Genomic DNA, 17,527 nt, shown 5'->3' with positions numbered 1-17,527 from the left:
TCCAATGCCACACATTTTGACTCTGATCTCCAGCATCTGCAGTCCTCACTTTTTCCTTGTTTCATACCAAGACAAACACTCCACGGTGATACATTCTGTAGGACATACCCTCCTAGGGAGACAGAAGACTTCACCCTGGATCTGACCAGGGCCTGTTGATAGTACAGAATCTACAACAGAGAAACAGACAGTTAAACACAGCCCAGAGATCTATCCACGTGTACAATCAAGCAAATGATCGAGTGCTTCTTTTGTAAACCTACAAACATCAGTCCACCAAGTGAAGTTGACTTTCACATCAGATGTTCCAAATCTTGTGATATGGAAATAGATTTATTTTAAAAGAAACACTGACCAGAAAAAAAAATAAATTTTGCAATTAAAGTATTTTAGAATGGGGTTTTATTTCAAATTTTTTTTAAGAGTAAATGGAATCTTGCAGAAAATCCATCCAACTGAATCATGGACATGAAGCTACAATATTTACCTCTCTCCTGTAATAATCATATGTTTTCTTCTGTTGAAAGAAAAGGTACAAGAGAATGATCAATACTTTTTAAAATCAAAGTATCATGTCATTGTTAAGTACTATGTACAGTGGAGTTCAGATTTAAGACGGAGCCACTTCTGCTTGCTTAGTTAATGACATTTGTCAAGGTTTCTTACATTTTTCCATTTGTAATAAGGACCAGCCAACGAGTGAGCACTTGCAATGCTGATCTCTCAGTGCGAATTTAAGTCTAAAATGACGATCACTCTCTAATCACTAGGGATTATACAGAAAAATTGCTGGTGTGGATTTAAGAGAGTGTTCTCCCATTGACTAAAAAATGTCTGGGCGACAGTTGGCAAAGGACCTGATATTTATAAAATTAAACATTGTCAACAACAAGTCACATTTCGAAAGCACTTGAAATCTTTGAAGAGATAATGAAGGAAGGTCAGGATATTGTGCCATTCTTGGTGTCATAAAATGGAACTCTGCACCATTTCCATTTTCTCTCTTTTTGCCTTTTCCCATACAATTGTAATTACAATTGGGGCGGCACTGCTGCCTCACAGTGCCAGAGACCCGGGTTCAATTCCCGCCTCGGGCAACTGTCTGTGTGGAGTTTGCACATTCTCCCCATGTCTGCGTGGGTTTCCTCCTGGTGCTCTGGTTTCCTCCCATAATCCAAAGATGTGCAGGTCAGGTGAATTGGATGTGCTAAATTGCCCATAGTGTTAGGTGCATTAGTCAGGGGTGAATGTTGGGGAATGGGTCTTGGTGGTTGCTCTTCGGAGGGTCGGTGTGGACTTGTTGGACCGAAGGGCCTGTTTCCATACTGTAGGGAATCTAATCTAATCAATTCCCAGCACCAGCAATGTGCATGCATTACCCATTTGAATTAATGGCTGCTTCTCATTGGTAAACCTGAGTCAGCTGACAATGCCCTATCAAGAACAGCCAACTAAAGAGTCTCTCGCTCAGAGACAGACACACTGCCACTGCATCACAAGAACCCACCACATTCCAATCCACTAGATGGTGTACAACAGGTTTCTGTTCAAGATCTGCCCAAGCCATGTACTGTACATAATGCTGTGTGCAGCAGATTTCACAAAATGCATCATCTTTTTGGAAAATTTATGAAATTCAGGTTTAACACAAAATCAAATGGAATGGAAAAGTCTTTCTTGTAAAATCATTTGAAATATGTTTGCCAAAAACAAGTGACTAACTCTCATGCCTTCAAAATACTTTTACAGAGTGATTCTGGGCATTAAGCCAAATTATTTTACAGCAGCTGACAACTGCTTTTAAAAATGCAGAAGTGTTTCCTAATTAATGAGACTGAAAAGACTCGGGAAAGGCCAAGTGAGTGACAAGCAAATATGCTTTGGCTGCTCTGGTCAAGTGTGTTAGACAGAATTCAGCAATCGCAAATGATTCTAAATAATCCAGTTGCCTTTAACCTTGATAGAATCATAAACACCCTACAGTGCGGAAAGAGGCCATTCAGCCCATCGAGTCACCTTTGAAGGACATCACAGCCTCCTAATTATCATGGCCAATCCACCGACCCTGCACATCTTTGGACAATGGGAGGAAACTGAAACACCCAATGGAAACCCACGCAGACACAGGGAGAACGTGCAAACTCTTCGCAGACAGTCACCCAAGGCTGGAATCAAACCTGGGTCCCTGGCGCTATGAGGTAGTAATGCTGACCACTGAGCCTCCAATCCAGCCAACCATTTTTTTTAGATTAGATTACTTACAGTGTGGAAACAGGCCCTTCGGCCCAATAAGTCCACACCCACCCGCCGAAGCGCAACCCACCCAGACCCATTCCCCTACATTTACCCCTTCATCTAACATTACGAGCAATTTAACTTGGCCAATTCACCTAACCTGCACATTTTTGGACTGTGGGAGGAAACCGGAGCACCCGGAGGAAACCCACGCAGACACAGGGAGAACGTGCACAGAGAGTCACCTGAGGCGGGAATTGAATCCGGGTCTCTGGTGCTGTGAGGAAGCAGTGCTAACCACTGTGCCACCGTGCCGCCCACATTTAGATTAGATTACAATATAGTGTGGAAACAGGCCCTTCGGCCCAACAAGTCCACACTGCCCCGCCGAAGTGCAACCCACCCATTTACCCCTTACCTAACACTACGGGCAATTTAGCATGGCCAATTTACCTGACCTGCACATCTTTGGCAACAACCTGTTGACAACTTCCCATTTCCAAATTTGAGAATATGCAGAAGCTAATTACACCATGCTGTTGTGATGACAGATCACATCTCAAAGTACTTTCAGTCGGTTTTTAGCCTCTAATTCCAAAGTGTGTTTCTCTTTACTCCAACACCTACTCCTGAAAACTATATGCTGTGGGTGTAAATCAGTGACTATCTCACAAAGCCCAGTGGAAAGCCAAAGGAATGTTGCTTTAATGTAAAGAATGAGAGCAATTCCAAATCAGGAGAGACTGAACTGAAGGGCTGACAATATTCCCATGTCAGCAGAAAGTCACCTCTTTCAGATAATGATGTGGAGGTACCGGTGTTGGACTGGGGTGGTCAAAGTTAAAGGTCACACAACACCAGGTAATAGTCCAATAGGTTTATTTGGAAGCACTAGCTTTCAGTGTTGCTCCTTCATCAGGTGGTTGTGGAACATGACCATGCAACACAGAATTTATAGCAAAAGGGCTACAGTGTCATAGAGCTGAAATGATATATGAAATTGTTTAATTGTTTCTTTTTTCTTAATTGTTTCTTAATTGTTGAGTTGTTTAATATATCATTACAAATCATGACACTGTAACCCTTTTACTATAAATTCTGTGTTGTATAGTCATGTTCCACAACCTGATGAAGAGGCAGCACCTCAAAAGCTAGTGCTTCCAAATAAACCTGTTGGACTATAACCTGGTGTTGTGAACTCTTTATGTGTTACTAGCCTGAAACCCCGATGTGTGAGTTGGAGTGTTGTGAGGGATACAGTTTTGAGAGCAGCCATTTAAACACTGCAGATCAAGTAAAGAGGGGTTCCTCACTCTCTCACTGAGTGCTAACAACTAGTTAAAAAAAAATTTCAATCACAAAGCCAAGAATCTTGAGATCGACAGCTCAACTGCCAACATCAACACTACCAGTGCCATCCAATCACAGCTGCAGCATCTACCGCTCTGCTCTTCTCAAACAGTTCAGAGACTGATCTGCATTTCTTTTGGACTTACCTCTTATTCCTACACTGTGTATGTATCAATATTGTGTTACTATTACTTCTCACGCTCAGTAATTAATAAATTCGCTCAAATGTTTAATTCAAGAAAGCCGAAATAAATTGCCCCTTTTTAAAATGTAAGTTCTTCTGAGTTCAGGTGAGAAACATTCACAGGGAAGGGAACCTTTTTAAAATAAACTTGCTGCAACCGACCAAGTGGGATGGAGAGGAGTGGGGGTGGGAAGGTGGGAGGGGAGGCTGTTGTTGATGAGTGGGGTGGGGGAGTGCACATGAAAACTAAGAGGAGGCAGTTCATTGTCCTCACCCTTTAGCTTTGTGGGTTTGAGGTATCCTGCCAGGAACCTTATCGAAGAACTATGGAACTACAGTCAAAAAACATTAAAGTAAGGTTTTACCTCTGGGGACAGCTGCAACTAAGGACAATTCTTAAGAGGATTAGCATACTTTTGAATGGTCCCTACAGAAGTAAATAATTTTAAGATTGATGATTCTTACAAAAGAATTTTATTCTTGAGGGACAAAAGTAAACCTGAGTGTATATGTAGTTATAAACTGTATGGTTAATAGTGCTCATTTATTTGAAGTCTTTTATATACAATAAGGTTTGTGCTTTCACTAAAAAATGAAATTTTGTGGCATTGTGTTGGCAGGTGTTTGAATTTCTGTTTTAATGTTAATGGTCTCTATCAGGTTCTAAAGTTCCCACTTCCCAATTTACTCCTAATTTCCATGGGGTGCGTTTTTAGATTCAAAATAGTTTTCATTTTTAAAAGCAAATGCAATTCCCTTCCAACCAACTTTTTTAATACAAGTAATATTCAACAAAAACTGGACAAGTATGATAACTCAATACCTGTGGCTCCTTGGAAATCCAATAAAAAACACCTCGGGGAAACCTCAATCCTCTCTTAAACTAAGAGAGTACAAATGGAAGCATTTCTCATTTCCCCAGTGCATTTCTTTTCCTGTTTTATTTTGTGAAACATCTCAACAAGGTTATAGTAAATGAGAATGAAAATCTAAAAGAGTGGAGAGGGATTGGATAGAGAATAGGATAAGGTTAGGGACAGAAATAGAGATATAGACGGCGAAACTGATGGAGACAAGGGTAGATTATAGGGATTGGTAGAGGATAGGGATGGAGGTTATGTGCAGAGTGAGAGACATCAGGACTGGGGCAGAGATAAAGATTTGGAAAAACAAAGTATGTCGCAGTCTTCTGACTTACGACAGATCCATGGAGATAGACAGTCATAAGATACTAATGAACAGGATAAATCTGAGTGGAAACAAAAAAGAGAAAAATGAACAAATTTAATTGGTAACTATACTAGAGGTTACATTATATTAATATATTTTACACAGAACTTAGAAACACAAATCTTAAACTGGGGAGAGTGCCTGAATATTGAAGCACTGACAAAATTGAGAACAGAATAAAAATTTGTGATCCAGGAAGGAATGTCACACACAGGGAGCACTGATCAGAATATCATACAGTGTGCATTTTCCCATACACTTAGGTAAATCAGGTTTGAGTACCATCCGTTCCAGGGGTGTGTAAGCACGTCAAAACACCATCCTGTTCCCTGGCCAACATCTTTGTCCCAGGCCTGCTGCAGTGCTCCAGTGAAGCTCAGTGCAAGCTGAAGGAACAGCACCTCATCCTCTACCTAAGTACCTTACAGCCCTCAGGATTCAACAACCGGTTTATCAAAGAGGGAACACCTCCCTCCACGTCCATTCCCCATCCCCACACCCCCAAGTCCTGCACTGCCTCTAGCAGAGTCGAAAAATGTGGCAGTGGAAAAGCACAGCAGATCAGGCAGTATCCGAGGAGCAGGAGAGTCATTGTTTCAGTCCTTCAGAGCCAACCCATTTTCAATCATTTGCATTTCCCATTTATACCCATTCACCGCTTACATCTGACAGCTTATCATCAGTGTTTGCCTCTCTTCTCTGTCCCTGGGCAATGTAACCCCACACTTGTCACCAGTAATGCACCACCATCTCCCAGCTGCTTTCAGTTCTCAGGTAGTCATACCGGACTTGAAACATTAACTCCGTTTCTCTCCGCAGACGCTGCCAGACCTTATGAGTTTCTCCATCACCTCCTGTTTTTGTTGAGGAAATATTAGGACAAGTTCCCCTCTAAGCCACTCACCATCCTGACTTGGAAATATATCAGTGTCACTGGATCAAAACTCTGAAACTCCCTCCCTAACAGCATCGTGGGTCTATCTACACAATAAGGACTGCAGCGGGTTCAAGAAGACAGAGATCACCACCACCTGCTCCAGGGCAATTAGGGATGGGCAACAAGTGCTGGTCCAGTTAGCAACACCCAAACCCTGTAAAAGAATAATGGGTCAGGTGCTGAAGTTTGGGGATGGGAGAGCAGAGAAGGAATTGCAGAGTTGGGGGCTCAGGTAGCTGAAGGCACAGCCTCCAATGTTACTGTTCCCACTTCTCACCAACGCTCATGTTCTACCACTCTCACTGATGTCTGCAACATATTCCTTCACTCACTCCTCATGTCCTCTTGTGCTGGCTCATCTCACTCAGGACACCTCTCCACCTCCAACCTACAGTAATAGCTCAGTTATCCACTTCCATCTCTTATGACAGCTGCCCCCCCCCCCCTCATCCCAGAAGGAAAACAGCCCACAGGAGCGGAAAGGGTCACGGCAGGTAGTGACCTGCCCAGCATTGAACTCCTCACACCTTGTGAGGACAGATTCCCGAGTCTGACTGCTCTGAATGGCTGACTATGTCCCAGCTCCCAAGCCTGGTAACAGAGGTAGCCCTTGATTAACAGTGTTGGGACCCCTGAATATAGGCTATTCCCACCTTGATTTACCTGAGACCTGCTGACAACCACAACAAGCTTCTGCCTTTGTATCTCCACTAAATGGCAAGGAAGGTGTAATATGAGCTGAAAATGTGTTGCTGGAAAAGCGCAGCAGGTCAGGCAGCATCCAGGGAACAGGAGAATTGATGTTTCGGGCATAAGCCCTTCTTCAGGAATGAGGAAAGTTTGTCCAGCAGGCCTGCGGCCTGATCTCCAGCATCTGCAGACCTCACTTTCTCCTCAAAGGTGTAATATGAGCCTGGTATCTCTGGCTGAAGGAGAGAAGTATATAGAGCAGGGATGCCTCCAGCCAGGCTCAGGGTGAGTGAGTGCTATGACAGTGAGCAAAGAGCCCAGAGACACAGCCTGGTCCAGTCCATGAATCCCTGAGCACACAGTGTCCTTGCTGCAGTGTTACAAGGAGACTTACTGGAGCAGCCCAAGGTGCAGCATTGAAGTGCACAAGTGTCCTGGAAGTGGATCGCAGATGTACCTCGAAGGCTCTCAGAGGCTGGCACATATCAGATGCCAATGTCTGTGGATGTGGGGTACACACAATTGGTGCCTGTGTAGCATACCCTGAGATTCTAATACCCGGGGGAGTCCTTCAAAGCAAGGACCAGCTAAGTCCACCAAGCACTCGCTCTGACTTCCATTCTGAGAACTTCTGATGTCTAACTTGTCTAGTGTGTTTCGTGAGATAGGAAGCTGACTAATAGCGAGGTGAGATGGACCATTAACAAAGTGTTCAACAAACAAAAATCTCCCCCCGCCCACTCTTAATTGTTATCTCACCACTGCCTAGTGCAGAACTCAGTGTGCTGCTGGTTAAAAGCATAAAAGATGGACTGAGATGTTTGTGATATCAAGATGGGCCTCACTGGACTTCTCATCCAATTCTGCCACAATCCAGTTACAGTCTGCCTCACCCAGACCCCCATAAGACTCCATCCATAGTTCCAAAGTGGAACTGAGAAAGCGTGGTGTGTCCTGGAGAGGGAGGAGGGGAAATTATGAGGCTGCAGGAAAGAGAGAGTTGGTGGGCTGGGGGTGGGGGAATGCCCCCCCCGAGAGGTGAGAGGTCAGATTAAAGAGTCCGCCGATGCCCACTCCAAATGGACATCAGCCAATCCACCTTCTCTACCCCAACCTGTCAGGGTCAGAGTGGGGTCAGGATGTTTAACTTGCAATTCTGACTCTGTGAAAAATCATAATTTAAAAAATGAACAATTTTTGACTTAATCAAAGAATGATTATAGCTGGGAGTCAGGACCTTTCAATGATTAAATGTGAAGAAGTGATCCAATTAAAGTTCTGATTAGTGTCAAGCCTCCTGTGACTGGAGGGTGATAACATTACAGCTGGAATATTAATCCGTGCAGACAGGAAGCTGATCAAAGGAAGTCAGTCCCAGGAACAATCACAGAAGCTGCAGCCTACAGCTCACTTTATTAAATCTTTAAATGTTGTTTTCACTGAAACAGATTGAAGGGGAAATGAGTTTCACAGTGTTTGAGGTCTCCTCATTGCTTCTTGGTGACAGGCAATTCTTATTTTAGTCACTGTCAGGCTACCTCCCAGAGGAATGTTCCAGATGCTGCTGCTGCTACTGCACCATGCACAGCATGAAACCCTGGCAGCCTCTTCTGTTCAAGTTACCCATGGCAACGATCACCCCCACAAAGCTTTTAGCGTCGATCTGTTGCTAAGAGTCAAGAGATCTGATAAACTCCTTGAGAAATAGAAAAATCTCAACATTCAGCAGGGCTGCAGGGCTATGGAATTAAAATCAAAATACTGCAGATGCTGGAAATCTGCGATCAAAGTCAGAAAGTGCTAGAGAGCAGATCTGGCTGGAGAGAGAAACAGAGTTAACGTCTCAAACTCTGTGTGACTCTCGTAGGAGATCTGTTTCTTGGATTAAATGCTAGTAGATGGTGATGGTCGTTGACCTGAAACATTAACACTCTTTCTCTCTGTTTGTGGCCTGCCCTGCTCAGTAGTCGCTCCCTTTTCTCTTTTTATTTCAGATTTCCACCATCTGCAGTAGTTTGCTTTTTGTATAGGTTGATGAGATTTATAGGAACATAAGGATTGGGAGCTGGAGTTGAACTGCTTGAGGTAGCTCTGTCTTTCGGTCAGATAATTTTCTTCACACTTTCATGTGATGTGAGCAAAGGCTGCATTTGTTGTTCCATCCCTAATTGCCCTGGAGAAGATGATGGTGATCATGGTTGGTCTTTTACAGCAGCTTCACTTCCCTGAACTATTCCCATCTCCTGCCATCTTGGTTTGGACAGTTCCTTGTGTATAGATCTCATCTAGCACTCCATGTTGCTGCCCTGTGAGAAAACAGCCTTCATTCTCATTAGTAACAATAGCCTACAACTCCATCCTGCTGACACACTGTAAGGCTATAGGATTGTTCACCACTTGGCGCAGGAAGATCCCAGCTTTCCGCAGTGAAGAGATACCGGCAGCAATTGTAGAGCTGCTGTGATCAACTTTGGCTCTCAGTGGGTAGTCCCTCCCCACTTCACAGTGCAAGAGGCAGTCAGCAGCATGATCAGGTTGTGATGCTTCCTGCAGTTGAATAATGACAGTCCGCAGTTAAACAGGGACTGCTTGGGAGGTTTGCCCAAAGTGAGCACAATGTACCACATTGGCCATGGAGTGGCCGTGCCCCTGGGGAATGGGGGCCAGGACCACCTCAGGACCCACAAACAGGTGACTCCTTCCTGGAGACACCGGGAGAATCCGACCAGTCAAGGCCCTGACAGCAGGCGCTGCAGCTGGACTCACCTGCTCTACCTTATCTGCATTCGGGTCTGTTGCACGGTTAATCCCATAATCGAGGACGTCAAGAGTTCCCGGCTGTTAGAAAAGTCCCAGAGAAGAAAGAACTTTAACAAACAATGTAAAGGTGACAACAATTTCTTGGCATTTCGTTAAATGAGAGAATTCTGGGTGGGACATTCAAAACTTGTTTCTTTTTACTTCGAGAGAATTGAATCAGAGATACGAGAGGAGGCCATTCAGTCCAGGCCAGCTGTGGTTCAGTGGGGAGTCCTGTTGCCTTTAGGTCACACCCCAGAGACACTGAGTAAAAACACAGACCAACACTTGCAATGTGGTACTGAGTGAGTGCTGCATTGTTGCTGGTGCTGGTATTTGAATGAGGAGTTAAGTCGAGGCTCTGCCCATTTTGTTGGGCTAATACAAAAGATCTTATTTGATTTAATATTGTCACATGTATAGAGTGAAAGGTATTGTTTAGGGTGTACTTTCCAGACAAATCATACTTACAATACTACATCAGGCTAACAGAACAGATTGAAGTGTTACTTTGAACGGAATAGGAGTGTTCCCTGTCATCCTGGTCAATATTTATGCCACATTCAATGTCACTAAAGACTGGAGATCTGATCATAGTCACACTGTTCTTTAGGGGATCTTGCTGTGAGTAAATTGATTGCTGTTTTTGTTATCTTTCACAACAGGGATTACATGTTTGAAATACATCATTGGTTGTGAACTGCTTTGAGGCATCCTGATGTTGTTAAAGATGCCAGAAAAATACAAATCTACCCCTTTAAAGGGATTAGTGAACATATTTTCCTTGACAAATCACTGATACAAGGTTAATACTCACCGCTGGTCTGTGCACTAGCCAGTACGCTCGCTCCTGACAATCCAGAACAAACCTGTCAGCCTTTTTACGTTCTTTACCAGCCCTGGTGTAGGAAACATAAAAGGAGCAATTTGTAGAACAAATCCGTTCTCAAACACATTTGATCATCATCATATCCAGGGTCAATATTGTGAGACTGTATCCAGGGACAGTATTGTAAGACTGTATCCAGAGTCAGTATTGTGAGACTGTATCCAGGGACAGTATTGTAAGACTGTATCCAGGACAGTATCGTGAGACTGTTTCCAGGGATAATGTTGTGAGACTGTATCCAGGGACAGTGTTGTGAGACTGTATCCAGGGGCAGTGTTGTGAGACTGTATCCAGGACAGTATTTTAAAACTGTTTCCAAGGACAATATTGTGCGACTGTATCCAGGACAGTATTGTGAGACTGTATCCAGGACAGTATTGTGAGACTGTATCCAGGGACAGTATCGTGAGACTGTATCCAGGGACAGTATCGTGAGACTGTATCCAGGACAGTATCATGAGACTGTTTCCAGGGATGGTGTTGTGAGACTATATCCAGGGGCATTATTGTGAGAGTGTATCCAGAGGCAGTAGTGTGAGACTGTATCCTGGACATTATTGTGAGACTGTATCCAGGACAGTATTGTGAGACTGTATCCAGGGACAGTGTTGTGAGACTGTATCCAGGGACAGTAGTGTGAGACTGTATCCAGGGTCAGTATTGTGAAACTGTATTGAGAGGCAGTATCGTGAGACTGTATCCAGGGACAGTATTGTGAGACTGTATCCAGGGTCAGTATTGTGAGACTGTATCCAGGGACAGTTGTGTGAGACTGTATCCAGGGGCAGTAGTGTGAGACTGTATCCAGGGACAGTATTGTGAGACTGTATTCAGGGTCTGTATTGTGAGACTGTATCCAGGGACAGTATTGTGAGACTGTATCCAGGGACAGTAGTATGAGACTTTATCCAGGGACAGTAGTGAGAGACTATCCGGGGTAGTAGTGTGAGACTCTATCCAGGGGCAGTAGTGTGAGACTGTATCGAGGGTCAGTATTGTAAGACTGTATCCAGGACAGTATCGTGAGACTGTTTCCAGGGATAATGTTGTGAGACTGTATCCAGGGACATTGTTGTGAAACTGTATCCAGGGGCAGTGTTGTGAGACTGTATCCAGGACAGTATTGTGAGACTGTATCCAGGGACAGTGTTGTGAGACTGTATCCAGGGACAGTAGTGTGAGACTGTATCCAGGGACAGTAGTGTGAGACTGTATCGAGGGTCAGTATTGTGAGACTGTAGCCAGGGGCACTATTGTGAGACTGTTCCACATGTATTCTCACTGATGTCTGAGTGACAGTTAAGTTGTGATTTCACCATAGAACTGATATTATTCCAATTCATATTAAAATTTCAATGCAAAATGCAATTTTAAAGGTTTATGGTTTTAATTCCTCCCTCCTGACATCTCTTAATGGTTTAATCGTTTATGTTCTTTATGTTATTGGGGCTGAAGTTTCAGGTTTGGAAGCAGAGCTGGCAAAGGGTCGCTGGCTCCAAACACTAGCTTTGCTTTTCTTGCTGCAGATGCTGTCAGACAACTGAGTGTCTCCAGCACTTTCTGTTTCATCTCTGCAGGAGCTTCTCAGGGGAGTGTCCTAGGCCCAATCATCTTCAGCTGCTTGATCCATGGCATTCCCTCCATCATTAGGTCAGGAATGAGGATGTTCACCGACAATTGCATAATGTCAGCACCATTCACAACTCCTCAGATACTGAAACACACACATACTTAACTACAGAAGCAATCATCGCAACACCCATAAATGGAGCTGCATCAGGACATTATTTAAATGGGCCAAAACACACTGCAGCACCCAGGAACTGTGAGCAGCAGATGAAAAGTACCTATACAGCGTATTCAAGAAGAACAAGTATCTGATAAACACAGTCTGCCGATGCTTAAACAACAAAACCAAACAAGCGAACAGAGCACAGCCAGAAACTCTAGCCACACTACCATACATCAAAGACATCTCGGAGATGACTACCAGACTACTCTGACCCCTTTGGCATCATGGTAACCCACAAACCTACCAACACACTAAAACAGCTACAGATAAACTTAAAAGGACCCTGTACCAACAACCAGCAAAACTAATATTTACAAAATACCATGCAAGGACTGTAACAAACACTACATTGAACAGACAGGCAGAAAACTAGCCACCAGGATACACGAACACCAACTAGCTACCTAAAGACATGACCCACTATCACTAGTATCCTTACATACAGATGAAGAAAGACACCACTTCAACCAAGACGACACATCCATCCCAGAACAGGCTAAACAGAGACATGCACAGGAATTCCTACAGGCCTGATACATCAATTTGGACCCCATTTACCAACCTCTAAGAAAAAGAACTGGAAATGATATCACCCACCTTAACAGACCAAGACACATAAATAGTGAGTTTCATCGGAGGCTCACTGATGATGTTACCTAGCATGGTGGCAAAACATTTGAAAACAAACCTGCCAGCTCAGCGAGCAAACTTACAACCTGATTCAATGTTGTTAACATCGCTGAACCCCTACAATCAACATCCTGGAAATTACCATTGACCAGAAGTTGAACGAGACTAGCCATATAAATACAATGGGTACAAAATCAGAACATACTGAATCACCTCCTGACTCCCCAAAGCCTGTCAACCATCTACAAGGCACAAGTCAGGAGTGTGATGGAATACTCCCCACTTGCCTGGATGGGTGCAGCTCCAACAACACTCAAGAAGCTTGACACCATCCAGGATAAAGCAGCCCCCGCTTGTTTGGCACCACATCCACAAATATCCACAACCTCCACCATTGACCCTCAGTAGCAGCAGTGTATACTATCTACAAGATAGTGCTTCAGAAAGTCACCAAAGATCCTCAGATAGCGTCCTCCAACCCCACAACCACTTTCATCTAGAAGGACAAGGGCAGCAGATACATGGGAACACCACCAAATTCAAGTTCCTCTCCAAGTCACTCACCATTCTGACTTGGGAATATATCGCTGTTCCTTCACTGTTGCTGGGTCAAAATCCTGGAATTCCCTCCCTAAGGGCATTGTTTGTCAACCTACATTAAAGGAACTGTAGCAGTTCAAGAAGGCAGCTCACCATTACCTTCTCTAGGGGCAACTGGGGATGGGCAATAAATGCTGGCCCAACCAGCAATACCCACATCCTACAAGTGAACTGAAAAAAAGAAATGGTTGCAATAGCAGCTTAACTTCTGCTCTTAATTGGTGGTCTTAAGTGATGCATTCTACATGGAAGTTGACTTCAGTTTTTTTTTGAAAATCATGGAATCCTTACAGTGTGGAAGCAAGCCATTTGGACCAACCAGTCCACACCAACCCTCTGAAGAGCATCCCACTCAGACACATCTCTTACACTATCCCGGTAAACTCTGAATGTCCCATGGCCAATTCATCTAATCTGCACATCTTTGTACTGTGAGAGAAAACTGGACCACTTGGACAAAACCCACGCAGACACGGGGAGAATGTACAAACTCCACACAGACAGTCACCCGAGGCTGGAACTGAACCCAGATCCCAGTGCTGTGAGGCAGTAGGGCTACCAACTGAACCACCATGCCACCCAATCAACTCTATAGTAAGACAATCCATCTAATAAATACAGTGGCTCTGAGATTGATGCCTTATTCCTTTGGAAGCACTTTGTACAAGAAGTATTCAACTCAAACAAGTTAGTACATACCCTCTGGACTTGGGTACTTGATTGCTCTCCTTTGCCCTGCATTATTAACTCTCCAGTCGTAAAGCCCACCTTTATATTTCCTTTCCCCATCTCCCCCACCCAGGCTTTCCAAGGCTGTATCCAGCCTTTACATTGAATTGTATCATTTCCTTAACTCTTGTTCCATTAGGAGCATCAACATGTTGGCTCCTTTATTCTGGAATTTTCTCTATAATATCTCTGCCGTATCTCCTCCAACAGCCTTCTAAGAATCCTTCCTAATCTGCCCCCAGCTCCTCTGCTTCCCTTTCCTCTCCCTTCCTTGTGTCAGTTTTCCTGCCACCTCCAGCAGGTAGCACACAAATGCAAGGAGCCCGAGGGAGCTCCCTCGTGTTGTCAGGATTAATAGCAGAGCACATCCAGATGGCCAGCTTAATGTGCTGGGGAACAATAACCAAAATCACTGGAGAAACTCAGCAGCATTTTGGAGAGAGAAAAACATTGTTAACTTTTTGAGCCCTTCTTCAGGATGGATGCTCTGAGGATATGGGCTCAAATCTCACCATAGCAGCTGACGAAACTGAAAATCAATGGGTAATAAATCTGGAGGGTATGAAGCTAGTCTTGGTATTGGAGCTATGGAACTAACACTTTGTCCTCATTTACTAATGCCCTTTAGGGGCAAGCCACTCAGTTCAAAGAACAAAGAATAAAGAAAGTTTACAGCCCAGGAACAGGCCCTTCGGCCCTCCAAGCCTGAGCCGATCCAAATATACTGTCTAAACCTGTAGGTCAATTCCTAAGCATTTGTATCCCTCTGCTCCCCACCTACTCATGCATCTGTCCAGATGCATCTTAAATGAATCTACCGTGCCTACCTCTACCACCTCTGCTGGCAACGTGTTCCAAACACCCACCACACTCTGTGTAAAGTACTTACCACATGTATCCCCCTTAAACTTTCCATCTTTCACTTTGAAAGCATGACCTCTCGTTATTGAATCCTTTACCCTGGGAAAAAGCTTGTCTCTATGCACCCTATCTATACCCTTCATGATTTTGTAAACCTCAATCAGGTCCCCCCTCAATCTCCATTTTTCTAGTGAAAATAAACCTAACCTACTCACCCTTTCTTCATAGCTAGCACCTTCCATACCAGGCAACATCCTCGTAAACCTTCTCTGCACCTCTCCAAAGCGTCCACATCCTTTTGGTAAGGTGGCGACCAGAATTGTACACAGTATTCTAAATGCAGCCGAACCAATGTCTTGTACAATTTTAACATGACTTGCCAGCTCTTATACTCAATACCCTGTCTGATGAAGGCAAGCATACTATATGCCTTCTTGACCACCTGTGCATCAACCTTCAGGGTACAATGGACCTGCACTCCCAGATCTCTCTGCCCATCAACTTTTCCCAAGGCTCTTCCATTCATTGTATAATTTGCCGTAGAATTAGACTTGCCTAAATGCATCACCTCACATTTTTCTGGATTGAAAGCCATCTGCCACTTTTCTGCCCAGTTCAAGGGGAGATTAAAGATGAGTAACAAATTCTGGCCTTGCTAGGAAAGAATAAAGAAAAATAAAATTATCTGGAGAGTGTACGGCAGTGAATTAAAATATTTAAGGGAATGCAGCCCTAGAGTCATGGAGTCATACAGCACAGAAACAGACCATTCGGCCAACTAGCCCATGCCGACCATATTCCCAAACCAAACCGGTCCTACCCGCCCAGGCCTGGCTCATATCCCTCTAAACGTTTCCTTTTCATGTACTTATCCAAATGTCTTTTAAATGTTGTAACTGTCCCTGCATCCACCTCAATATCTGGCAGTTCATTCCACACGCGAACCACTCTCTGTGCTAGAAAGGTTGCCCCTCATGTCCTTTTTAAATCTTTCTCGTTGAACATTTAAACATTTATTCACAGGATGAAGGCTGGGCCAGTGCCTAGAGCGCAGATAAGTGTCAACCACATTGCTGTGGGCCTGGAGTCACCTCTCGGCCAGATCAGGTAAAGATGGCAGTTTCTTTCCGTAAAGGATATTAGTAAACCAGATGGGATTTTCCATTGACAGTGGATTCATTAGACTTAATTCCAGATATTTATTGAATTCAAATTCCACCATCTGCCATGGCAGGATTCGGACATGGGTGACCAGAACATTACCTGGGTTTATGGATTAACTGTCCAGTAATAATACCACAAGGCCTTCCATTAATTGTGTAATTCACGCTGTCCACACTTTAACTTCCTTACAGTCAGGCTCAGCAACCATTCCAATCCAGTCTCTGTGACCAAAGTCAGGGTTTGCCAGTTAAATGGACACATTTTTTAACAATAGGCAGTGAAGGATGAGACAAAAGTTGACTTTGGGAACAGGCTGAGAATACTGACTCTGCCTCACCATTCCAAACCAAACACTGACTCAGCGAAATGCTATCACAGTGGGGATGGATTTCAAACTGTTACAAATCCTGAAGCCCAAAACCTTTCTCAAGTTTCACTCTGTGTCTTAAAGCTTCTTCTACACCAAAAGAGAAAATGCTGGAAAATCTCAGCAGGTCTGGCAGCATCTGTAAGGAGAGAAAAGAGCTGACATTGTGAGTCTAACTGACCCTTCTTCTACACCATACAGGTGGAGAATCTTGAGAAAGAGTTAGAATTCCTACAGTCTGGAAGCAGGCCATTCGGCCCATTGAATCTACTCCACCCCTCCAAAGACCATCCTATCCAGACCCATCCCTATCATATCCCTGTAACCCTGCACTTCCCATCGCCAATCCACCTATCCAAACATCTTTGAACTGTGGGAGGAAACCAGAGTACCTGGACAAAACCCACACAGATGCAGGGAGAACATGCAGACAGACACCTGAGGCTGGAATCGAACCAAGATTCCTAGCACTGTGAGGCAGTAGTGCTAACCACCGAGCCACATAACACCCACATGGCATAACTATGTAGTATTTATGTAATGAATAAGGGTAATGAAGTGAAGAAGGTGTTCTGAAGAAGGGTCACTGGACCTGATACGTTACTTCTGATTTCTCTCCAGAGATGCTGCCAGACCTGCAGAGATTTTCCAGCAATTTCTGTTTTTGTTTTTGATTTCCAACATCTGCTGTGCTTTCAGTTTTTTATTTCGTATTTATGTAGCACCTTTTGCAACCTTGCAACGTCACAAAACATTTTCCAGCAAGGGAGAGCACTTTCTGAAGTGCAGTCAGTGTGGTACAGTAATTCAGAAAATCGAAGCAGCCAATCTGCATGCAGTAAGCTCCCACAAACAACAGTGTGGTAAAGACTAGATAATGTTGTGACATTGACTGGGGGATAAATACAGGCCGAGTCACTGAATAATCCCCTGCTCTTCCTCAAAATAACACCGTCCAATTGCTTATGTCTCGCAGATAGAGCCTAAAGTCTCATCTGAAAGACAGAATCTCTGACAGTGTAGTGATCCCTCTGTATTGTCAGTGTGGATTATGTGCCCAAATCTCCAGT

General features: G+C 44.0%; 1 protein-coding gene across 1 annotated transcript in view; it reads right to left on the bottom strand.

Moving 5' to 3' along the window:
* rgs9b (regulator of G protein signaling 9b) overlaps positions 1-17,527 on the bottom strand; it is a 91,422-nt gene that overhangs the window by 27,544 nt on the left and 46,351 nt on the right. Inside the window, exons 8-11 of the mRNA XM_043715031.1 lie at positions 10,243-10,324; positions 9,402-9,464; positions 488-517; positions 109-170 (exon numbers count right to left, since the gene is read on the bottom strand). Coding sequence (XP_043570966.1) covers positions 109-170; positions 488-517; positions 9,402-9,464; positions 10,243-10,324 — 237 coding nt within the window. The remainder of the gene's footprint in view (positions 1-108; positions 171-487; positions 518-9,401; positions 9,465-10,242; positions 10,325-17,527) is intronic.

The sequence above is a fragment of the Chiloscyllium plagiosum genome, chromosome 24 (assembly GCF_004010195.1).
Source record: "Chiloscyllium plagiosum isolate BGI_BamShark_2017 chromosome 24, ASM401019v2, whole genome shotgun sequence".
NCBI lineage: Eukaryota > Metazoa > Chordata > Chondrichthyes > Orectolobiformes > Hemiscylliidae > Chiloscyllium > Chiloscyllium plagiosum.
This window is presented reverse-complemented; position numbering and strand designations above follow the sequence as displayed.